Source organism: Protopterus annectens, chromosome 3.part1, assembly GCF_019279795.1.
Source record: "Protopterus annectens isolate FY-2018-M chromosome 3.part1, PAN1.0, whole genome shotgun sequence".
NCBI lineage: Eukaryota > Metazoa > Chordata > Ceratodontiformes > Protopteridae > Protopterus > Protopterus annectens.
The window spans coordinates 1,867,758,076-1,867,784,230 of NC_056732.1; the positions used below are offsets into that span (position 1 = coordinate 1,867,758,076).

Sequence of the window (26,155 nt, forward strand, 5' to 3'; positions counted from 1 at the left end):
AAGGGTTGTAGGTAAGTCTTGGGAGGTAAGTTGGGGTAGGAGAGGCTGTTTTTGCAACCAGACAAGACACACAAGAGAGCAGACAGGAGTGGTGTATGACACATGAGGGGGATAAACACCTTGGATGGGGAGGGTGTTTGGGAATCAGAGGCCCATGTGCCCCCAGATAGAAACAGTGGGACTGAGGTCCCCACCCATGCATAGTCACCACTGCCCCTTCAGGGCCCCGAAGGTGGCTGTGCTGGGGGCTGGCGCAGGCGAACATCCAAGTCATGATGGATAATCCTGTGCATACAGGGACCTTTCTGGGCCCGCGCCCAGAGGGGGAACGAGCCCCGTCCCCTGAAGCGGTTCCACCCGAGGGTGGTGCAGGAGCTGAGGAGGAGGCAGCTCCACATTGGGTCCCAGATGTGCTGAGACCTAGTGCTGCTGCCAGATGAGGCAGGACAGGCAGATCTGCTGGGATCTGCCTACCCAAACATGCTATGATGTTGAGGTATTTCAATGTGTATTGGTTAATCATGAACAAAACCTTTCAACATTATTAATAAAAGCATGCATGGGTGTTACAATGAGCCCAGAATGATAGAATTGGAAACATTGCATGGCAGACAGAACACATGGATAAATGGAATAACAGTCATTGTAATAGCATGCCAGAAACAGTTATGGCAGCAGGCCACCGACAATGGAATTTGAACAAGGTATGTTAGTAGGCAACCATTTAAATATATGAACAATAATAGGACACAAGTCCCAACATTAGGTTTTGAGAACAACATACCCGTAGTATATGAATAATTATTATTGATGCAGATAAGGGGTGGGGGTGGGGAGAAAAACAGTCCATTAACAACTGTATAGGCTATATTTTTCACAATAGTACTGCTCAATACTCTGCAGGTCTGCCCTCACTTTACATGTAACTGAGGCCTATAGCTACTGTAGCATGTACATACCTGTTAATCTGTCAACGTGGAATGCTATGGGGCAAGCTGTGACAACTCTAGGTACATGAGTAGTGGGGACTCATACATGACAGGGTTACATATATGACTAACAAGGTATACCCTGCACTGATGTTGTGTGAATGTGCTAATGGCATACTTGTACTGAATTTATATGTGTGAGCAAGGTTATTGACAACAGTGATTACTTGCTGTGACAGCGTGACACTTGAGAGACATGTATCGGGAAGAGTGCATAGTGTATATAGCCATCCTGCTGTCCTTTGTAGCCATGGGGTTGGACACTGGAACATTTGTAAACAGTTTATTAGTATACTCTTCATACAGCTAATACAAACATTTCTTTACCTGTGACCCTGTGGAGAAAATATCTGTTAACACTTCCTGACTGTTTCTACAAATACTCAGGATTACTTACTTGTAACTAGAAATACATCTTCGTACCAGTCCCTGGATTCAAACGTGGTCTGTGTGTGCAAAACTTAATAACATATATCTATTTCTTCACTCGAAATAGCTTCACTGAACAGCCTTTATTTACCAAAAATCACAGTTCGCTTATTCAGTAAGCGCTTTCATCTTGAAAAGACTTCCTCAGACTAATTCATACCATCTGATTCATCCTTAAAGAAAGACCAACACAAAATGAGCAGATGACACAGTAAATAACTAACAATGCAAAACAGCAATGAAACATTAAAAATAAAACATAATAATGAATATGCAAATAAACATGTAATACCAAATAAAAAAGGGGATACAATATAATAAGTTATAATACGGCATGGAAAATTGAATGTGAAAACTATATGTAAATCTTACCTCTTGAGGGGGTCTGTCTAATAGGAAAGGTTTAATAGAGAACATATCATTAAGACCATGGTATCTATCTGCCTGTAGCTTAATTATCCATTTTGTTTCTGCTCTTTCTGTAAAATTTTTAATGTTGCCTAAACGGGGACTCCTATGGGTAAGCTCTAATACCATAAACCTAAACTTATGAGTAGTTCCCTTATTCAGTACATGTCTGGCTATGGCATTTGGCACGTCTTCTTTGTTAATAGCATATATAAGTTCACAAATACGTTCTTGCAGAGTACAGTTCGTCTTTCCAACATAGAAATCTGGACATTTAACACAATATGCTAAATATACCAGGTCCTTGCTCATACAATCAGTATAGAAATTAAAAATATACTCCTTAGCTGTGGTTGAATGAAAAAATTTTATTTTATCACACGATAAATATAGAGTGGTCATCCCTTATGCCAAGAATAATTTGGATGTGAAAAGAATCATTAATATGAATTGGAAGATTTTGCAAACAGATGAAAGACTGAGGGGAATAGTAGGGGAAACACCCAGCTTCTCCTACAAGACCTGCAAAGGCTGTTTATTACAAGGGCACATGAAAATAACTTTCTTGGGTGGCATAAGCCAGGGAATCTTGTTGGCTAGGCTTACTTAGGCTCTTGGGCCAATAGCCTAGTACCTACCTATGAACCTATAATAATAAATCCCTCAAGAGGCTATTATGTTACCAAACTGATAGAAAATAGAGTTGGGTGTCTCAGAAAAAGGGAACTTACCCCTGTAGGAGATGCAATTTTTGCTCTTATATAGGGGATAGGCATACATTTGTTCATCCAACTACAGCTAAGGAATATGCTTTTCATTTCTATGCTGATTGTATGAGCAAGGGCCTGGTATATTTAGCATATTGTGTTAAATGTCCAGCTTTCTATGTTGGAAAGATGAACCGTACTCTATGAGAACGTATTTGTGAACTTATATATGCTATTAACAAAGAAGACGAGACAAATGCCATAGCCAGATATGTATTGAATGAGGGAGCTACTCATAAGTTTAGGTTTATGGTATTAGAGCTTACCCATAGGCGTCTCCATCTGGAGAACATTAAAAATTTTACAGAAAGAGCAGAAACAAAGGGATCATTAGGCTACAGGCGGATAGATACCATGGTCTTAATGATAGGGAATCTATTAGACCTTTCCTGTCAGACAGACCCCTCAAGAGGTAAGATTTACATATAGCTTTCACATTCAGTTTTTCCATGCCCTATTGGAATTTATTACATTGTACCCCTTTTTTAATTGGTGTTACGTTTGTTTGCATATTCATTATTATGTTTTATTTTTAATGTTTCATTGCTATTTTGCATTGTTAGGTTATTTACTTTGTCAGCTGCTCATTTTGTGTTGGTCTTTCTTTAAGGCTGAATTAGATGATATGAGAGATGTGATTTTATTGGATGTTTTAAACAGTTAATTAGGTATTGATAGAATGTGGTTTGAGGCTGTTATTGTAATCTGATGAAGTATCCATTCTGACATGTAAGCGCTTATTTCCTTTAAAGTTTTTATTTTATTTACACCCACTTTGCCGTGTCTGTTTTTGCACTTGTAGTCTTTTGGCATTTGAGTTGGTTTCTTGTGCAACACCTAATTCTTGGGACTTTACATTGTTTTTTGCTAGAATGGAACTTCTTAGCAATGCTCAAACCAGCTAACCGGAGCTAAGCACCGTTAAGTATTGCTCAGACAGACCTATTTAAGCATTGCTTAGCTTGGCCTAGCAGTGCTTAGCACAACTGAGTTAAGGGCAAACAACAGTTTTCATTTAAAAAAAATAATAATTGGATATTAATTACTCATTAATGACATATTATTAAGTGTATATATTTTACTTTACATGATGTCTCTCTTTGTACTTTGATTACATTACCTTAGGGTGTGACTGTACTGTATGGGATACTTGTGTTTAAATAGGGGATTTCACATCATATTACCACTGACACTGGCATTTTGGACCAGCTATACTACCCAGGTTAACAAATATCAACTACTACATCATTAAATAAAATAAAAAAATAAGCTTACAATGCTTTCCCATGTAAAAGCTGAGTGATCTGAGTTGGTATTCAAACCGTGCATCTACTGCATGCAAAGCCAGAACTCTAACCACTAAACTGACTCGCTAGGGAAGATATGAGCTATACATTTGTATATCTAACTCTTTTATGGTATTTAAGCACTGCTGAGCAAAGCACCGCACCTTCAAATACAATGGAAAAAAAAGAAAACCATTATATATATATATATATATATATATATATATATATATCACATATAAGCATGTAAATTTCAGGCCACATACTCTTCATGAAAATCCATGCTAATTCAAAACCTGTCATTCTATCAACTTTCTAAGTTTGTAAGAGCAATATTTAAAAACTGTCTTCCTATTTCTGGGCTTTTGTCCCACTTTTAGGAATGGCTTTGTCCAGACGTTTTGCTCTAAGAGGTTGAGAGGTGTGTGTCTGAGGACACTATTTTATTGTAAAGTGCCCTAGGCACTCTCACAATGCAGGGCTGTGTGGCAGTTCCTGTCACACACCCCCTGCATTACATTCAATTCAGAATCCTCTTTTCAGTGTCCATGGGCACTGAAGAGATTGTAAAGTGCTGCATGGCACATTCACAATGCAAGGGGTGTGTCACAGTACTTGTCACACACTCCCTGCATTAAAGCCACACCACCTTCCTGTTTTCAGTGTCTGTGGACACTGTTTCCCTTTGTAAAATGCCATATAGCACTTTGACAGTGCAGGGGGCATGTTCCAGATCTACGGGCACTGTAACACACCCACTAGCACTCATTCAGTATCCGTGTCCGTGGCTCCATCTCAGTTGTGCGCCTTCATTAATATATAGGGTGCACTGCCGAGAGGGAGATGCAGACATGGACACCATTCACTTCATGTAGGAATAACACTATTCCTACATGGAGTTTATTGAATCTGGGAATCAGTCATGGCAATAGAACAAAAGGGTAACAAAACGTGGTATGGAAAAAAGGGCCATTTGTTGTTAAATATTATAATGGGGAATTGTAAAAAAGGAGAAGAATCTAAGTATGGCATGGATAGACTACAATAAAGCAGTTGGCAGCATCCCACATTTATGGATCAGAGTGCTTACAAAAGTATAAGATGCACCCTACATAGATCGATTACAGTGGTCATGAAACACTGGCAATCCATTTTGCAGCTAAGCTATAATAAAGGACAAATTATCCCAGGGTTAAAAATTAATGGGGGATGATTCAGAGTGGATCTCTGTCACTACTGCTCTTTTGTCTTGCCCGTAACCCATTAAGCCATCTACTTAACAGATGCAGTCATCGCTGTAATTTGGTTCCCATAAGACAACAAAGTGTAAAGACCTCTCATCTTCTTTTTGTGGATGATTTAAAACTGTGTAGTTCATCAGATGAAGAACTGAAAATACAACTGCAAGTGCTCAAAACTTTATCAGATGATACAAGAATGCCATTTTTGTCTTGATAAACATGCAAAAGCAACCTTTAAAGCAGGAAAGCTGTAGTACCAAGAAAATATCAGTCTGGGACAAGAATCTGGTATGAAAGAACTTGAGCAGAAGGATGTGTATAAATATTTGGGAATTGATGAAGGATCAGCAGTAAAACATGAACAATAAGGAATATTTTAGAAGACTAAAATTAATACTGAAAACAACCCTGATGTCTACAAAGCTATAAACCAATTTGCTCTTACTGTTCTAACTCACATTTTTGGAGTGATTGACTGACCCTGAAAGATACTGAATCAGTTGGACAGGAAAACAAAAGAAATCAATGTATACTAAGATGACATAGTCCCTGTTCTGATGGAGGTTTGGACCTTCTCAAAACTGATTACATGTATAGATCTGCAGTAATAGAACTGCATACATATTTGCTGACCTCACAAGATCCAAATGTAGTGAAAGTTTTAAAACATGAGGATAATAAGTCTAAAATGACTTCCCTGCTTAGTTTACAAGAAGTGTATCAGTGTCAAGTGGGAATGGAAATTTATTTGTTTATTTAACATTTGTTTTACTGGGAAAGTCCGACTTGGAACAAAGCCAATTTTCAGCAGAGGCCCGGCAGAAATTCTCCAGACAAAATTCAGGCTGCAATTGAATTTGCCAAACAACAATAGAAGGAATACAAGGTGAAGGATCAGATGAGAAGGCAAGAAATGTGTAAAATGCATAAATATAGTTGCTAGTACAAAAATCTCCTGGGACAACTTCATGTTGATCAGGATCTAATGCAGGAAAGGAGAGGTGAATTTAAACCAAAAGATAAAAGGTTAATATTGGCAGAGCAGAATAGCAGACTACATACACATTGGTTTACAAAGTCCATTGAACTTGTCAGAGAAACAAACATGCAGGTTTTGCAAAATAGAATTGGAAACAGTCGCACATCTTGTTACTGGGTTTGATAAACTAATGGCAGAAGGTTTGTATACTGAAAGGCATAGTAATGTGACAAGGCTATTGTACTGGGGATTGTGTAAACAAAATATTGAAGTAGCTAAGAAACATTGGAAACATGAGCTACAAAGAATTATGGAAAATGATGAAGTGTATATCACATGGGATCGCCCATTAGCAATAGTTCAAAAATAGATGCGAGAAAAACATATACAGTAATTCATTAAAAAAAGACTAAGGTAGTATTGATCACTGAAACTGCTGCACCCAGTGACTACAGTGTCTTATATAGAGACGGATCTGCTTCATATGTTCGACACTTCAAAGTGCCAAATTTCATATGGCCAAGACCATATGATTGACACTTGAAATGTCAAACATATGAAATACAAAAGTAAAAAACAACAAACTCTTACCTAAACATTGCTAGCATTGAGGCAAGCCCCCCTGCTCCCCCCATGGGAGGCTCCGCCCCCACACACCCCTGTAACTTAAATATACCAACTCTGAAATCACAGTATAGTGCAGGAATGGAAATGTTTACATTCCGCTTTGTCAGCATTTCAAAAGTAGATCATATGATCACGGCCATATGAAATTTGGCATTTTGAAGTGTCGACAATTAAGGGGACCTACAGAGAGACACAAAGTCATAAAATACCAGGATTTGTAGGCAGAAGCAAGGACAATTTGGAAGGAAGATACCCAGACAGTTCCTATAGTAGTGGAAGCAATGGGCCTCATAAAAATAATTTATAGTCATATTTAGATATGTTACCAATTAAGTCCATGTGAATTGCAGGAGTCATTTCTGGGTACACTGTGGGTGCTGTGAAGAGTGCTTCTGACTAACCTCAAAGATTGAAACAACACTAATTTCATGAACTTTAATCGTACTTTGACATAGGAATGGGGTCCATCCCGTCATGGTATTAGAAACCCAAAATACTTGGTGTAATTAAACTCAGAAAGGATCCACAATCAAACATGAACAAATGTGTACAAAACTCAGTAGGGAATCTTTTTGAAGACTAAAATTTATAGTGAAAACAGCCCTGAAGTCTAGGAACAAATTTCAAGCTATAAACCAATTTGATCTTCCTGTTCTGACTTACAGTTTTGGGGTGATTGATTGGCCCTTAAAGGTACTGGATCAGTTGGACAAGAAAACAAGAACAAATGCTTCAAGCTTTTCAGAGAGCCCAGTGTCTGTTATTCTTAAAGTGTATTAGTTCTGGTTTAAGCACTTGGGCTTCAGGCCAGTTATTTTACATTAAGAAGGTTCGTGGTCTGCACTCTTGTGGGAGGAGAGGCTGGACTCTGCCCTTCTGAGCTGGGAATTTCTGGTTAAAGGTTTATAGTGCCTGAATATTTGAACTGTATCTTACTGAAATTGGTACACCTTGTTTGCTGTAGCATAGACTAGATCCAGGCCTGCTGAATCTAGCTTTGTTTATATGCTTGTTGTTTGTTTGCTTGTTATTTCACTGGAACGCTAATTCCACCTAATCTGGCTTCTCAGCTTCTGTGGATCACTAGTGATATCTGCATTGCTTACTGTACTTATTTCCTTGTTTCACTTGAAAGAAAGTTACTGTTTGTCGTTTTTGCATTTAAGTTACCTGTAACACATTGCACTTAAGTTACCTGGCACTTGCTCACTAAAGCAATTATATAAGTCAGCACTAAAAATTAAAAGCACTACACCCTCACTCCCCACTGGCCCTGGTTTTCAATTATTAAGGAATTCCCAATATTATTCTAGCATGTCCAAAGGTGAGTTGTCAATCTCCTATCCAGTCCAGCTGGTGAATCTGGGAATCTTGAGGCAATGTTACAACTGCCTCATGTACACAGACAACCCTCTCCTCCTCCCAACAAATTCCAACACATGTGTGAGAGATGCAACCATATAGCCAAACTGGAGGCTAAGCTCTCTCAACTCAGTACTGGCATAACCAGTCAGGAGGAGAAGGAAACCACACTCACTACAATTCCAGTCTCACATAGACCTACCACGACAGCAAACCAAACACATAATCACACAAAAACATACTCGGAGGCTCTAAATAAAGATCTGCCGAAGCAGCAGAGACCTCCAAAGCAGACACCCAAGCAGCCGCTACCCCAAAACAAAACACGTGCAACACATATCTCACAAAGCCAGTGTGCCGAACAGTCACAGCCCTTAAGACTAAACAACACACCTGATACACTTGTAATAGGTGACTCTATCGTCAGGCACACTGACATCCAGCTCACCAGGCTGAACAAGGAGAGGGTCACGGTGAGCAGCCTGTCGGGCGCTAGGATCCGCCACATAACACAAGCACTCAGGTCACTCCAAGGCAAGTACAAATATGACTCAGTCATTGTCCATGCTGGTGTGAATGATCTGAGACGTACCTCCCTGGATTACATGAAAAGAGACATAAAGGAGCTCTCTGAGCATGTAGCCCAGGCCGGTATGACCCTGACCTTGAGTAGCATCTTACCCCCACCAAGAATGATGCCACAGTATGAAGACAAGATGATCAATTTCAACAATTGGCTTAAGTACTGGTGTCATTCAAAGGGGATCCAATGCCTGTCAGCTTGGGATGATATGCTCGACAAGCCACGATGCTTCGCTAGGGACGGCTTGCACCTGTCACCCCTTGGCTTTCGGATATTGGCAAAGGCTCTTGCTACCCCCATAGTGCCTTTTTTAGGCAAGGCTCAAAAGACAAACCCACCTCCATAGGTATCACAAGGGATAAGAAACTAAGAGTAATGCTACTCAACGCCAGAAGTCTAAACCTCAAGATGCATGCACTCAAAACTCTCCTTAGCATTGAGAACATCGATATCTGTGTAATAACAGAAACCTGGTTCAGAGCCCCCGAGAGCACCCCAGCACTACCAGGTTATACCTCATACCATGCTTTTCGGCCCCAAAACTTGGACCGAACAACGAAAGGAGGGGGAGTATCGATATTCATCAAAGATACCCACACCTCCAGGTTGGTGGCAAAGCACGAAGCATCAGAGACTATCCATGTCCAACTAACAGTGGGTAAAACTGCCTTCCAGTTTATAGCCTGCTACAGACCACCCTCCCAAACCCAGGAACCCCACTCGGCCTTCCTGAGAACACTGGAAAATATGAAGGTCTCTCCAAACACCATTATATTGGGCGACTTCAACTACCCAAACATAGACTGGGAGCATTACTCTAGCTCCAACACCCTAGCCCAAAGGTTCCTAGAATTTATAAACTCAAATGCTATGGAACAACTTGTTACCACTCCCACAAGAGGGGAAGACATACTGGACCTGATCATCACCAACATGGGGACTCTATGCTCCAGACCAGAAGTGTATCCCTCACTGGTAAGATCAGACCATAAACTAATGTCACTGGATATTCACATCCTGATCCCACCCCCTGCCCAGAAAACCACAGTGAAAAACTTCTCTAAAGCAAATTTCACACTCCTCAAAACTGAGGTGGAATCCTTCAAAGCCCCCGGGCCTGTGGAAAATACGGCCCAGACTGCAGAATCCTTTATAAACGCATTCTATGAACACCTTCAGGAATGCATGGATCATGCGATCCCAAATAAAACCAACTCAATCCTCCAAAGGCAAACGTCCTGTCTGGTGGACCCCAGCCATAAACAAACTATAAAATAGAAGGAGGAAGCTACTAAATGATAGAGCAAAATCCCAAAAAGGGAAGGCATCACTGATCAGTATTAGCAAAAAACTACGGGCACACATAAAATTGTCTAAGGCCAGCTTCGAGAGAAAAATTGCACAGGACACTAAGGATAATCACAAGGCTTTCTTTAGTTATGTTAGGAACCTGGGTGGTAATTCCCAGATATGCTCAAAATTAGTCCAAAATGACAAAAAATACACCAAACCCACAGACATTGCCAACATCCTAGCTGACAGGTTCAGTGCAAACTCCCCCCCCCACCAAAAGGGCAAATATCTATCCCAGCAGAGTGCTGCCCCCCTGACATCTCAGATGCTCAGGTAAGAGCCGCCCTCTCCAAAGCAAAAAACACAGCATCAATGGGACCAGACGCTGTCCTGGGCTGCGTCCTACATGAACTCCAAGAAGAGCTAAACCCAAACATAAAACTACTGTTCAATCTCAGCCTTACTACAGGATATGTGCCCAAAGAGTGGCGTACAGCAACAGTGGTCCCACTCCATAAAGGTGGTGCCTCAACGGATCCTGGAAACTATTGCCCCATAAGCCTGACTAGCTTGGTCTGCAAAGCTATGGAAAGGATCATCATGGACCTCATAAATAAAGATATTGGGGACCTACAAACACTGGATCCTACCCAGTTCGGCTTTGTTAAGGGCAGATCCTGCCTCTTAAACCTGGTTGATTTCTTTGAAACAGTCACCAAGGCCATTGACGAGGGGAAGGTGGTCCACACAGCCTACCTGGACCTCGCAAAAGCCTTCGATACAATACCCCACTCGGGCATTATAGATAAGCTCACCAGCTTAAATATAAACCCCTATGTCACTAGATGGATTGCAAATTGGCTCAAGGACAGACCCCACATGGTTAGAATTGCTGGAGCCATGTCAGACTCCAAACCAGTTACAATTGGTGTCCCACAAGGCTCAGTCCTGGGACCTCTCTTGTTCGGTATATATTTCTCGGAGGTACAGGCCAACACGGAAGGACTGTGGCTGACCAAGTTCGCAGATGACTGCAAACTGGGCGCCATAATCGACACTCCAGCCGACACAAGCATCCTCCAAAAGGGCCTCATAGAAACAGACAACTGGTGCCAGAGCCATGGCCTCAAGTTAAATGCCAAAAAGTGTATAGTCATCCCCTTTGGCAAAAACAAAGTGCCCACAAATTACCACATAGGTGGTAATCCATTAAGTACAGAAGAAGTAATTAGGGACCTGGGGACCCAAGTTGATAGCAATCTCTCATTTGACAACCACGTGGCCAAAGTGGTTAAAAAAACATTTTATATAGCCCACCAAATCATGAAGGGATTCACATCTAGATCAGGGGACGTCATTGTGCCTCTTTACTCATCCCTCATCAGGCCCATAATTGAGTACAATGCCCCTTTTGGGATGTACCTTACCAGTCACCTGCAGCAACTGGAAAGACCCCAAAAGTACCTCACCAAGAGGATCAAAGGGGTCAAACAGATGCCATATGCTGCCCGGTTAAAGAAACTCCAGCTCTACTCAGTGGCATACCTCCTGTTCAGAGGCGATCTGTGCCTGACATATAAAGCCATGTCCAACCCGGAATTAATGGACATGCTGCACCTCAGAAAATCCAAATCCCATCGAGCTACGCTCGAGACTTGAACCTCAGCACTGAAATAAATAGGACATGCTGGAGGGACAGATTCATAACCCAGAGGCTTCCTTCACTCTGGAATAAAATCCCAGTCCAGGTAAGGCAGAGTCCCTCATTGACTCTCTTCAAGAGGAATCTTGATGTGGATGGGAGATAGTAGGTTTACCCCGGGTATCACTTTTGTGTCACTGTTAGACAGAGGCACAGTATACTAACCTCGAAAAAGGGCATAGCAAAATTAATTTAAAATGGGTGGCGAAAGCCAAACACACTCTGGCTAGGCTTATAAATGCCCTAGGGCAGATAGCCTAGTATGAACCTATGAACCTATGATATATAAAAATCAGTATATATCAAGGTTATATATTCATCATTCTGAAGGAGGTCTTGGCCTCCTTGAAATTGATTACATTTGTAGATGTGCAGTCATTAGACTATATACATATCTTCTGACTTCACCGGATCCAAACACACTGAAAGTTTTAAAACATGAGGAGGAAAAAGTCTGACGACTTCTCTGCTTGGTTTAGCAGAAGCATAGCAATGGAAATTAAACCAGAAGTGACAAAAATCAGACAGCAACTGAATGTGTCAAAAAACACAAGAAGTAATTTAAGTGAAGGATCAGATGAGAAGGCAAGAAATGTGGAAACGGCAGAGATGTAGTTGCAAGTATAGAAAACTCCTGGAACAACCTCACTTTGATTAGGATGTGACACAGCAGTGGTTAAGGAGAAGTGAATTTAAGCCAAAAGATGCAGGTTAATATTAGTGGCCCATGATAGTGGACTACATACCTGTTGATTTACAAAGTCCTTTGACCATGTGGGAGAAGCAGACAAATGCACGTTCTGTAAAACAGAACTAGAAACGGTTGCACATCTTGTCGGTGGGTGAGATACACTAATGACAGAGGGCCTGTTTACTGAAAAGCATAATAATGTGGTACGACTGTTACACTGGGGGTTGTGCAAACTTTACAAAACTGAAGGAGCTGAGAAGCATGGAAACATGATCTTCAAAGCATTGTAGAGAATGACAAAGGTTATATCACGCGGGATCATCCATTACCAGCAGTTCATAAAATAGATGTGAGAAAAACAGATATAGTAGTCCATAAAAAGAAGACAAAGGTAGCATAGATCAGTGAAATTGCTACCGTCAGTGATTACACTGACTTATGTACACAGAGACACAAAGTCATATAATAACAGGATTTGCAGGCAGAAGCGAGAGCACTGTGGAAGAAGGATACCCAGATAGTTCCAATAGTAGTAGGAGCAACAAGTCTTATAAAATATAATTTATGGTCATATTTAGATATGCTACTGATACATGTAACTCCATATGAGTTACAGAAGAAGTCAGTTCTGGGCACATTTCCGGTGCTGTGAACAGCACTTTTGTCTAACATCCAAAAGTGAAACTGCACTAATTTCATGAATGTTAATCATAATTTGACATAGAAATGGGATTCATTCCTGTTATGGTACTAGAAATCCAAAAGGCTTGGAAAATTAAACTGAGAAAGGTAAGTTTTTAACCTAGTGCTAGTTAAGGAACATCAGAACCACTCTGAAGTGATGTACTTTTGGTTAATGGCAGACTTCATGTTGTTTGTATTAAAGCATTGAATCATAACAGAATTTCTATTGTGTTTACCATTGTAAAATTCAGATATATTTACAGCTTCCTATAGAAATGTCAGTATGTGTAATGCAGAGTGCTGATATGCTGGAAAAATATTCAGGAGAAGAACAAATATGGAGCATCGCTCTTCTCCTTTTAAATTTCGTTTTTTACATGGGCAAGCCCCGTCATGCCCCAGACTTCTGTATACTAACTCCAAGATGGCAATACTTTGGAGAAAAGGGAATATTCCAATAAGTGACTATCTCAGACTTAACATCTGTAAGTCCACTTTTTTTATGGCCACTCAGTCTCAGCATTAGAGGACTTGCTAAAGCCAGTCTGGACATTTTAAACAGTTACTGTATTGTACTTTTGTATGTACTTATTTATTTGATATAGTCTGATGAGCATACTGTTCCGTTATCAGAGACCTTTTATTTTTATTGTTTGCACTAGAATACCTGGCTGTAATTCATATAATTTAGCCCTGTCTGCAGTGGCTCGGGTTCATGCTGGAATAGTTTGAAACCAGACGTTTTTGAATTTCAGTCCTGAGAGATAGCTGCTATAGGAATTTCACACACACACACACACACACACACACACACACCTCTCTTGCCAACATACACACACACACACACACACACACACACACACACACACACACACACACACACACGCACACACCACTCTTGCCACACACACACCTCACATGCCCACACACACACACACACACACACACACACATACACACACACACACACACACACACACACACACCTTGCTTGCCAACATACACACACACGCACACACACACACACACACACACACATACACACACGTACACACCTCCTTTGCCCATACACACACACACACACACACACACACACACACACGTGTGAGTGCACACACAAATATGAACAATAAATTAAGAATGTGGAAATTAGTTTCTTTCTTACTTGAGAATGTTCTTGTTGAGTGAGAATGTAGGATGAGAGAGTAATATAACACAGGAAGATGGAGAACCAGTCATTTGTCTCCAGAGATGGTACTATCCACAGTCCTTGATAAAATGTAGCTTTTTTGTGGTGCACTTTTATAATTTTTCTTTAGACTTGTACGATTAAACCATTGTAAACAAAGTGTAAAATAATACTGGAAGGATATAGTAGTTAACTGCAGAATTACTTTCATTTTCAGATTACAACATTCCATTGTATGAACTTCTGTTACTTCTTATGAAAGTTGAAACAATTCCAGCTGCTGAGACTGAAGGAAGAGCAACAATGCAACAAGCACAACTTCCTGGTAACAGAACCAGCAGTAAGTACATAATAGGTATTACAACAAAGGCAACTTCCTGGTAACAGAACCAGCAGTAAGTACATCATAAGTATTACAGCCAAGGCAACTTCCTGGTAACAGAACCAGCAGTAAGTACATAGAAAGTATTACAACAAAGGCAACTTCCTGGTAACAGAACCAGCAGTAAGTACATAATAAGTACTACAACAAAGGCAACTTCCTGGTAACAGAACCAGTAGTAAGTACATAATAAGTATTACAACAAATACAACGTCCTGGTAACAGAACCAGCAGTAAGTACATAATAAGTATTACAACAAAGGCAACTTCCTGGTAACAGAACCAGCAGTAAGTACATAATAAGTATTCTGGGACTGGAGTTACATGCAGGTTAACAGTCTGGTGGAGGTATAAAGGGGTTTATGTTCAGAACACAAGGGTGAATTAATCCTCCAAATGTGCAGCAATACTGCAGCATGTGACATATTACAGAACATGGTATAGTACTGAAGGCTGGAGTAAGCAGTACGTATTGCAGAACACGATGTGACATTAAAGGCTTGGTTAGGCAGTACTATAAGAAATAGTGCTGTACAGTGAAGGCTGGCGTAAGCAAAACTAAAGAAAAGTTTGTACTGTTGGAAGCTGGGGTGAGCAGTACTGCAAAACATGGTATGGTACTGAAGGCTGGGGTGAGTAGTACTACAGAACATGCCATGGTACTGCAGGCTGGGGTGAGCAGTACTGCAGAACATGATGTGGTACTGAAGGCTGGGGGTGAGCAGTGCTGCAAAACATGATGTAGTACTGAAGGCTAGGGGTGTGCAGCACTACAGAACATGATGTGGTACTGAAGGCTGGGGATGAGTATTACTGCACAACATGATGTATTACTGAAGACAGGGTGAGTAGTACTGCAGAACATGATGTGGTACTGAAGGCTGGGGCTGTGCAGTACTACAGAACATGGTGTACTGAAGGCTTGGGGTGAGCAATACCAAGGAACATGATGTAGTACTGAAGGCTTGGGGAGAACAGCACCACAGAACATGCTGTAGTACTGAAGGCTGGAGGTGAGCATACTGCAGAACATGGTGTGGTACTGAAGGCTGGGGGAGCAGCACTAAAAAACATGGTGTGGTACTGAAGGCTGGGGATCTCAGTACTGCAGAGGGTGAGTAGTACTACAGAACATGGTGTGATTCTGAAGGCTGGGTGGTGAACAGTGCTGTAGAACATGGTGTCATACTGAAGGCTGATTGTGAGCAGTACTGAAGAGCATGTTGTGGTACTGAAGGCTGGCGGTATGCAGTACTGCAGAACATGGTGTGGTACTGAAGACTGAAGTAAGCAATACTGCAGAACATGGTGTGGTACTGAAGGCTGAGGATAAGCAGTGCTGCAGAACATTGTGTGGTACTGAAGGGTGAGCAGTACTGCAGAACATGGTATGGTACTGAAGGGTGGGGTGAGCAGTACTACAGAACATGGAGTGGTACTAAAGAAGGCTGGGGCAACCAGTACTGAAGGTGGGGTGATCAGTACTACAGAACATGGTATGGTACTGAAGGCTGGAAGTGAGCAGTACTGCCCAACATGATGTGGTACTGAAGGTAGGAGTGAACAGTACCACAGAATATGATGTAGTACTGAAGGCTTGGGGTGAGCAGTACCACACAACATGATGTATTACTGAAGGCTGGAGGTGAGCATATTGCTGAACATGGTGTGGTACTGAGGGCTGGCGGAGCAGTACTACAGAACATGGTGTAGTACTAAAGGCTGGGGGTGAGCAATGCTACAGAACATGGTGTGATACTGAAGACTGGGGTGTTACTACTGCAGAACATGCTGTGCTACTGGACGCTGTGGGTGAGCAGTAATGCAGAACATGGTGTGGTACTGAAAGCTGGGGATAAGCAATTCTTCAGAACATGGTGTGGTTCTGAAGGCTGGGGGTGAGCAGTACTACAGAACATGGTGTGGTACTGAAGGCTGGGGTGAGCAGTACTGCAGAACATGGTGTGGTACTGAAGGTTGATGTGAGCAGTACTGCAGAACATGGTGTGGTACTGAAGGCTGGGGTGAGTGGTACTGTAGAATATGGTGTAGAACTGAACACTGAAAAGTTTTGATGAATATATGAGCAGTGTAGGGCATGGCGTTGCAGTTAGAATTACTTTATTACAGCTATACATTGGTACAAGAGATATAAATTCACATTTAAAACATTCACATAGCTCTTATTCTTCTATTGAAATCTTTGTCTTGGCCTAAATAATTCTTCTAAGATGTTGATCTTCTCCCAGTATCTGATTATTTTCTCTGTTTTAAATTGAAATGCTGTTAATTCTTCTATTTTTGATCAATCTGCAGTGCTAAACCCATTTTGCAGACTTCTGTGTTACCACATGTGTAGCCCTCATAATTCAACCTGAATACTATTTCTAGAAATTCCTTGTGTGTTTACCTTTGACATCTGAATGTACATGGAAGTTCTCTATCAAATTTCCCACTCATACAGTGCAGTACCCATGATATTTCATAATACTTGATTCTTTGTTTCTCTGTTATACTTCACATTTATATTTTACAAATAATGACATTTTGCAGCTACTTTATATTTTATTGTGACAGATTTCCATCTGAGTACTTTACTGCAGATGACGTTGTGCTGCTGCTTGGGTGTTAGTGCTACTGCATGACATGGTGTGGTACTGAAGGCTGGGAGTTAGCATTACCACAGAATAATCTGTGGTACTGAAGGCTGGTGGTTAAAATTACTACAGGACATGGTGTGGTACTGAAGGCTGGGAGTTAGCATTACCACAGAATAATCTGTGGTACTGAAGGCTGGTGGTTAAAATGACTACAGGACATGGTGTGGTACTGAAGGCTGGGAGTTAGCATTACCACAGAATAATCTGTGGTACTGAAGGCTGGTGGTTAAAATTACTACAGGACATTGTGTGGTACTGAAGGCTGGGAGTTAGCATTACCACAGAATAAATCTGTGGTACTGAAGGCTGGTGGTTAAAATTACTACAGGACATTGTGTGGTACTGAAGGCTGGGAGTTAGCATTACCACAGAATATTCTGTGGTACCAAAGGTTGGTGGTTAACATTACTATAGAACATGGTGTCATACTGAAGGCTGGGGGTGAACAGTACTTCAGATTATGATGTGGTACTGAAGGTTGGGGTGAGCAGTACTGCAGATCCTGTTGTACTAGTGATGTTTGGGGTTGAGCAGTACTGCAGAACATGATGTGATACTGAAAGCTGGGGTAACAGTACTACAAAAAAGGTGTGGAAGGCTAAGTGTGAGCAGTACTGCAGAACAAGGAGTGGTCCTGAAGGCTGGGTTTGAGCAGTACAACAGAACATGGTGTGGTACTGCAGGCTGTAGTTAAGCAGTACTGCTGAACCATGGTGTGGTACTGAAGGCTGGGTGTGAGCAGTATTGCAGAACATGGTGTGATACTGAAGGCTGGGGGTGAGCAATACTATAGAACATGATGTGGTACTAAAGGCTGGGGGGTGAGCATGACTACAGAACATGTTGTGGTACTGAAGGCTGGGGCTGAGCAGTACTACAGAACATTGTGTGGGAAGGCTGAGGGTGAGCAGTACTGCTGAACATGGTTTGGTACTGAATGCTGGGATGAGCAGTACTGCAGAACATGGGATGGTACTGAAGGCTGAGGGTGAGCAGTACTACAGAACATGGTGTGGTACTTAAGGCTGGGGGTGAGCAGTACTACAGAATATGGTGTGGTAATGAAGGCTGGGGGTGGGCAGTACTGCAGAACATGGTGTGGTACTGAAGGCTGGGAGTTAGCAGTACTACAGAATATGGTATGGTAATGAAGGCTGGGGGTGGGCAGTACTGCAGAACATGGTGTGGTACTGAAGCCTGGAGGTGAGCAGTACTGCAGAACATGCTTTGGTACTGAATGCTGGGATGAGCAGTACTGCAGAAAGTACAGTTGTGTGTACACTTACCATAAATGTAGATGTTAGAGTGTATTCACTGTTGCAGTCATCACATTTGGGTTATCTGCCTGCAGGTAGCCCTCAGCTGGCCTGAATACCAGAATCTTTGGATTTCTGCATCGGATGCTGTCGCTTCTTCCCTGACGTCAGGTCATCAGGGGTATAAAACATGCAGCTAACGCCATTACATCAGTTTTTCTTGTCCCAGATGTCAGGTGCCCCCACACTAGGAAGCAATTATATGGTATGGTACACCCCCATCAAAAAGCAAATATACACGAAAAAATAAATACACCACACAAGAAGGAAAGGTAGAGCCAAGAGAAGTCAGGGGGCTGGAGGGAGGATAACCAGGACTGCAACAGTGAATACACTCGAACATCTACATTTATGGTAAGTGTACTCAACTGTACTGTGTTCTTCATGTTTCACTGTTGCAGTCATCACATTGGGGTCAATACCCAAAGCTAAGGAAGAGAGGAGGAAGTTAAAGAGCATTAGGGCCAGCTATTGAGCCCTGCAAGACTGCAGTGGCAAATCCAGCTCTGGATTTAGAAAAGATAGGGATGTGGTAATGCTTGGTGAAAGTATGTACAGAGCTCCAGGTAGCAGCTTCTAGGATGTCCCTGGTAGGGACTCCTCTGAGAAATGCCACAGAGGTAGATGCAGCCCTGGTGGAATGTGCTCTTATCCCTTGTGGGGTAGGTTTTCCATGATGCTTGTAGCAGAAATTAATGCAATGGGCTATCCATTTGGAAATGGTTTGCTTTGAAATGGCCTTCCCCTCTTCCCCTGCAGCAAAGCCAACTAGCAGCTGTTCAGATTTTCTGAGAGGCTTAGTCCTGTCCAAATAGAATCTAAGTTGTCTGCACGTCCAGAGAATGGAGTATTCGTTCCCCTTTGTTTTGTGGATTAGGGAAAAGTAGGCAAATGAATGGAGTGATTTAGGGCCACACTAGACACCACCTTGGGCATAAAGGAAGGATTGGTCCTGAGGGAAACCCTGTCTGCATGGAAAATAATGAAGGGCTCCACTGCCATGAGGGCCTGTAATTCAGACACTCTTCTTGCTGAAGTGATGGCTAGAAGGAAGGCTGTTTTCCAAGAAAGGAATTTCAACTCTGCTGTTGCAGCTGGCTCAAAGGGGGGAAGAGTGAGCTTTTCCAATACAAAGTTAAGGTCCCAGGCTGGAGTGGGAGCACTCCTGGGGGGTCTTACATTTTTGGCCCCTCTAAGGAATTGTTTTAGCAGGGGGTGAGAGAAGAGGGGTGGCTCAGTATTATAATGTGCTGAAATGGCAGGGGCATGAATTTTAATTGACAAGAAGGATAGGCCCCTGTGGAGCATTTCTGTTAAGTAGATATGAGGTAAGCTGGGCACCGTTGTGCCCATCCCCTGAGCCAGGCTCCAGGAACAGTATCTTCGCCACTTTTCAGCATATGATTTTCTAGTACTAGGCCTTCTTGCCTCCAGAATGACATCTTGCACCTGCTTACTGAGGGATGCTAAGGGAGAGCTCAAGGAATTAGCCAGGCTGCAAGGTTCAGGGTTTGAAGCTAAGGGTGCAGAATCTGACCCGCCTGCTGGGACAGCAGGGAAGGGGTCTGAGGCAGGTGCCATGGTTGTAGCAGTGTCATACTGCACAAGAGGGGGTAACAGTGCTGGCGTGGCCAGTCTGGTGCAGTCAGTATTGTCCTTGGCTTGTCCTGTTTGATCTTTAGTAGAACCTTCGAGAGGAGAGGCAGAGGGGGAAAGGCATAAACCGAGAGGCTTTCCCAGGTAAAGGACAGGGCATCCACTTTCCAAGATTGACTGTGGGGAGGTCTTGTGCAGAATTTGTTCAATTGGTAGTTCTGAGGGGAGGCAAACAGATCTACATCTGGAGTCCCTCATTTGTTTCTCAAGAGGTTGAATATTCTGGGTTCTAGTTTCCATTTGTGTGGGTCCATGAGATTTCTGCTTAAGTCATCTGCCAGTGAATTTAGTTTGCCGGGCAGGAATTGTGCTTGTAGGTGTACTTGGTAGCTCAAGGCTGTGTTCCACAGAGCCATGGCTAGTCTGCAGAGAGGGTACGAGCGGGTTCCCCTGCTTGTTTATGTACCACATAACTGTGGTGTTGTCTGTCTTTACCAATAGTTGTCCTGGAAGAATATGGTCTTTGAAGGCTGTCAGACATACCTCTCAACCTCTTAGAACAAGAAATCTGGACAAAGTCATAAGTAAAAGTGGAACAAAGGCTCAAAAATAGGAACAATTTTTAAATATTGCTCTTACAAACTTATAAAGTTGACAGAATAACAGGTTTGGCTTTAGTATGAATTTTCTGAACGGTATGAAGTCTGAAACTCAAATGTTTGTCATGATTTTCTAACTTCAGTATTTAATGATTTGCCGCTAATTTGCCAGAAAAACACAATTTTATGAAAAAAGGACCAAAATATGAGGCAAAAATCTGGACATTCTACGAAAATCTGTACAGTTGAGAAGTATGCTGTCAGAGCATTCTGTACAGCTAGCATTTCTATCCGATTGATATGCAGGTGCATCTGTCTCAGGTTCCATTTGCCCTGAATGCACTGCCCTGCCATGTGAGCCCCCCCCCCCCATGCATAGTCTGATGCATCTGTTGTTCCAGTTTGGGTGACAGGGGGTAGAGTGAAAGGGAGTCCCTTGTTGTGGTAGCAGGCCTCTGCCCACCAAAGGAACTCTGTCTTGATACAAGGAATGATAGAAATCATTGTTTCCAGGTCCTGAGAATGTTGACACCACAGGCTTTTTAGATACCATTGGAGTTTCCTCATATGCAGTCTTGCATATGGAATTAGTAGAATGCAAGAGGCCATGAACACCAGAGCTTGCAGTATTTTTCTTGCAGATAGCTGGACTTTTGTGGCCAGTAGTTTGAAGTAGGTTGTCAAATAAACTTGTTTCTCTGGAGTGAGGAATGCCATCTGGGAAGTTGTGTTCAAGTTTGCTCCCATGAATACAATCTGTTGGCAGGGTACTAGGTGATATTTCTTTTCACTGATGGTGTACCCTAGTGAGGTTAGAAGTTTCTTTGTGAATGCCAGGTGTTGTAATATCAAGTCCTGGCTTTCTGCTGAATCAGACAATCGTCCAAGTATAGGTAAATTTGAAAATTTCTCTGCCTGCAAAATGCAATGGCTGGAGCTAGACACTTTGTGAACACCCTGGGCACAGTAGATAAGCCAAAGGGAAGTGCAGAGAACTGAAAGTGCATGGAGCCCACCCTGAAATGTAGGTATTGTCTGCAGGATCCTCTTATTGGGATGTGCAGGTAAGCTTTCTTTAAGTCTAAGGTTGCCAGCCAGGCATCCTTGGCTAGCATAGGAAGAAGCTGTTGAAGAGTTAACATTTTGAATTTTGGAACCACCAGAAAGGTGTTGAGAATAGAGAGGTCCAGGATAGGACGCCAGGAGTTGTCTTTTCTGGGTACCAGAAAAAGTCTTGAATAAAAACTTTCTCCTCTTTATTCTGCTGGGACAGGTTGAATAGCCCTGATACTGAGAAGAGAGAGAACCTGCTGTTGGGCCTCTGCCCATTGATTTGGGGGTAGGTCTAGCCAACACTTTGGGGTTGCTAGTGTGTGAAAGTGGAATCTGTATCCTTGAGTAACTATGTTCAAAACCCATTTGTCCTGGGTAATGAGTTCCCAGTTTTTTGCATGCAGGGCGAGCTTTCCTCCTAAGGGAGCAGGTAGTTGAGCAGGACTTGGAAGGTTTAACGCTAAGTCATTGTGCTATTTTTCTGTAGGGGGGGTAGCTTACTACTCCCTGCTTTGGAAGTGGGAGCCCCCCACTGCTTAGATCTGTGCGTAGTCTGAGACTGTAGCCTAAGTGGTTTGCTGTTCCTGGGTTTGGACTGAGAAGGCCTGGAAGGGACTGGAAAGGACCAATTCTTTGAAGGCCAAGGTCTACTGAATCTGGGAGGCTGTACTTGTAGGAAATCTTTAACAGTTTGCATAGATTTAGCTTTTTCCTACATCCTTTTGCGGAATTCTTCTGCTTTGTTGCCAAAGAGGAGGTCTTGGTTTAAGGGAGCATCCAGTAATTTAGCTTTAACATGATCTGGCAAGTTTTGTTCCTTTGGGTCCATCTCATTTGCTCACTTAACCGAGTACAGTGAGATCATATTCTGAGTCTAGTGTTCACTCGACTTAATACAGAGAGAAGATTTGAGAAGGCCGACCCACTTAGGCTCTTCCTTCTTCTCTCCTTGCACTTAAAAAAAAATTGCACTTTATTCATCTGGTTTTCTGTATTTGTGTTTCCTCCTACTTTATTTTGCTTTTCTTAAAAGTACTCAATTTTATTTATTCTGCTGCATTTATTACTGCTTGGTAGTAGCTAGATATTAAATTGTAAATGTTATTCTAAGTCTTTTGGTTTAAGCACTTGGGCTTCATACAGGTTGTTTTACATTAAGAAGGTTTGTGGTCTGCACTGTTGTGGCAGGACAGGTAGCTTACATCCTTCTAAGCTGGGAACTGCTGATTGAAGGCTCAGTGTCTGCTATTCTAAAAGTGTATTAGTTCTGGTTTAAGCACTTGGGCTTCAGGCCAGTTATTCTACATTAAGAAGGTTTGTGGTCTGCACTCTTGAGGGAGGAGAGGCTGGATTCTGTCCATCTGAACTGGGAATTTCTGGTCACAGGCTTATTCTGCCTGCTTATTCGAACTGTTTCTTTCTGAAATTGGTGCGCCTTGTTGCTGTAACATAGACCAGATTAAGGCCTGCTGAATCTAGCTTTGTTTGTATAACTGCTCCAGTCTATCTTTTTTTGAAGAATGTTCCCCTGCAGCCTAGTAGTAGGACTGTGCAGTTAGAACTTGTCTGACTGAAGACTGCTGGAACAGGGCTCAGTTTTGAGCTTTTTTCTGGTTAATTGGGTGTGTGTGTGTCTTTCGGCTTTTCCCGGTTAGGGGTCGCCACAGCGGAACTCCGGTCCGCTAATGATTGGCAGTAGAGTTTTATATGCTGGCTTGCCGGGCCTAACGCACAACCTTCAACGAAGGAACGCCCATTCACGCATGTCGTCATACAGTAGACGCTTTAACTGAGAATCGAACGGGCAACGTCTAACTGTGAGGCGACAACGCTACCGCAGCACCACCACCGCAGTTTTTCTGGTTAATTGGGTAACTTGTTTAAATCAGTTTGTTCGTTTTCTATTGTTTTATATATATATATATATATATATATATATATGTATATATAACAAATTGCATTTTATTCATCTGCTTTTACTGTATTTGTGTTTCTTCCTACTTTATTACTGGGGGCATTGACTACAACTCTGATCTGCGATATATAGCAATATGTATCCTTTTCTGTGCATTTAAAGTGTTTTTTTTGATGGTATCTGCTTTATTTTCTGAAAAAAAAAAAATATATATATATATATATATATATATATATACTTGTTTCCCGCCTTTCTAAGCTAGTATAGTCCAGTTTTCAGGTTAGTGCTGAATTCAGGGCTGTGTTACAAATCTCTGTGTTTGCCCATACCTTACTTGGATAGAATGAGGTTTCTCTGTTTTCCTGTGAGAGAGGGGAGTTTTGAGCAGCCAATCTTTCCCTGGAGGAGTGGTTTCAGCCCAGAAATTAGTAGTTTATTGGCTATTTTGGGCTAATTTCTATCTCTTTCATTTCCCTGCTGTAAATATCGCATTTGCCCGGTTTTTAGCTTGGGTAAAACTATTCCCGGCTCCACAAAGTGTCCTCTTCAATTTTTCCCTTGGAACTAGACAAACTTTCAACTTAAGCACTCAAGCCATTCATTTCTCAGCCCGGCACTTGCTCAAAACTTATAGCAAGCACTTATAAACCCTAGCACTAGACTCTCCTGTACTGTACAGAAGGACAAGGCTCTCTATTCGACCTTACCAACCATCCAGTGAAACAGTTCACTGTACCTATCCAGGCATGTCCAAAGGGCAACTTCAGGTGTACTCTCCAGTCCAACTGGTGAATCTGGGCATTTTGAGGCAGTGTTACAACTGCCTCATGTACACAGGCAACCCTCTCCTCCTACCACCAAACACTAATACATGCGAGAGATGCAATTATACAACCAAACCGGAGGCTATGCTCTCTCAACCCAAGACTGGATCAGGCAGTCAAGAGGAGAAGGGAAATACTTGCATCACACCACCAGTCTCACATAGAACCATTAAACCAGCACCGGCAAAAAACACACATAAATACATGAAAACATACTCGGAGGCTCTAAATAAAAATCTGCAAAACCAACAGAGACCTCTAAAGCAAACAACCAAGCAACCTCCACCCCCCCCAACACAAACCGTAAAACACATACTTCACAAAACCAGTGTGCCATGCAATCACAGCCCTTAAGGCAAAATAACATACCCAACAGGCACACTGACATCCCACTCACTAGGCTGAATAAGGAGAAGGTTACTGTTAGCTGCCTGTCGGGTGCCGGGATCTGCCACATAACACAAGCACTTAGGTCACTCCACTACAAGTACAAGTATGACTCTGTCATTGTCCATGTTGGTGTGAATGACCTGAGCCGTACCTCCCTGGACTACATGAAAAGAGACATGGAAGAGCTCTCTGATCATGTAGCCCAGGCCGGTATGACCCTAACCCTGAGTAGCATCCTGCCCTCACCAAGAATGATACCACAGTATAAAGAAACAATTCCTGATTTCAACAATTGGCTAAGTTTCTGGTGTCATTCAAAGGGGATCCAGTGTCTGTCTGCCTGGGATGACATGCTCAACAAGCCATGCTGCTTCGCTAGAGACGGCTTGCACCTGTCATTCTTAGGCTTTCGAATACTGGCCAAGGCTCTTGTCACCCCCATAGTCCCTTTTTTAGGCAAGGCTCAAAAGACAAACCCACCACCGTAAATAGCACAAGTAGCAAAAAACTGAGGGTTATGCTACTCAATGCCAGAAGTCTAAACCTCAAAATGCACGCACTCAAGGCACTCCTCAGTATGGAGAAAATTGATATATGTGCAGTAACAGAAACCTGGTTTAAGGCTCCAGAGAACACCCAAGCACTACCAGGCTACAACTCATACCATACATTTCGGCCACAGAACCCAAACCGAAATACAAAAGGCGGGGACGTATCCATATTCATCAAGGATACCCACACCTTCAGGTTAGTGGCACAGCACGATGCTTCAGAGATCATCCATGTGCAACTAACAACGGGCAAAACTGCAATTCAAGTTGTAGCTTGCTACAGATCACCCACCATGTCCCATGACCCCCATTCCCCGTTTCTGGAAACACTGGGAAACATAAAGGTCCTAACAAACACCCTAATATTGGGTGATTTCAATTAACCAAACATTAACTGGGAGAACTACTCAAGTACTAACTCCCTTGCCCAACATTTCCTAGAATTTATAAACTCAAACGCCCTGGTTCAACTGCTCAACACTCCCACCAGAGGTGACAACATATTGGACCTGGTCATCACCAACATGGGCAACTGGTGTTCCACACTGGACGTTAACCCCTTGTTGGTTAGATCTGACCATAAACAAATCACTTTGGATATCCACATTCCGCCCCAACCCCCGGACAAGGAAACCACCA

The 26,155-nt window shown here is 42.3% G+C and overlaps 1 protein-coding gene across 1 annotated transcript in view; it reads left to right on the forward strand.

Annotated features, from left to right (window-relative positions):
* Positions 1–26,155, forward strand: part of LOC122797940 (zinc finger protein OZF-like) — a 188,957-nt gene that overhangs the window by 130,443 nt on the left and 32,359 nt on the right. The window contains exon 2 of the mRNA XM_044066460.1: positions 14,448–14,570. Coding sequence (XP_043922395.1) covers positions 14,448–14,570 — 123 coding nt within the window. The remainder of the gene's footprint in view (positions 1–14,447; positions 14,571–26,155) is intronic.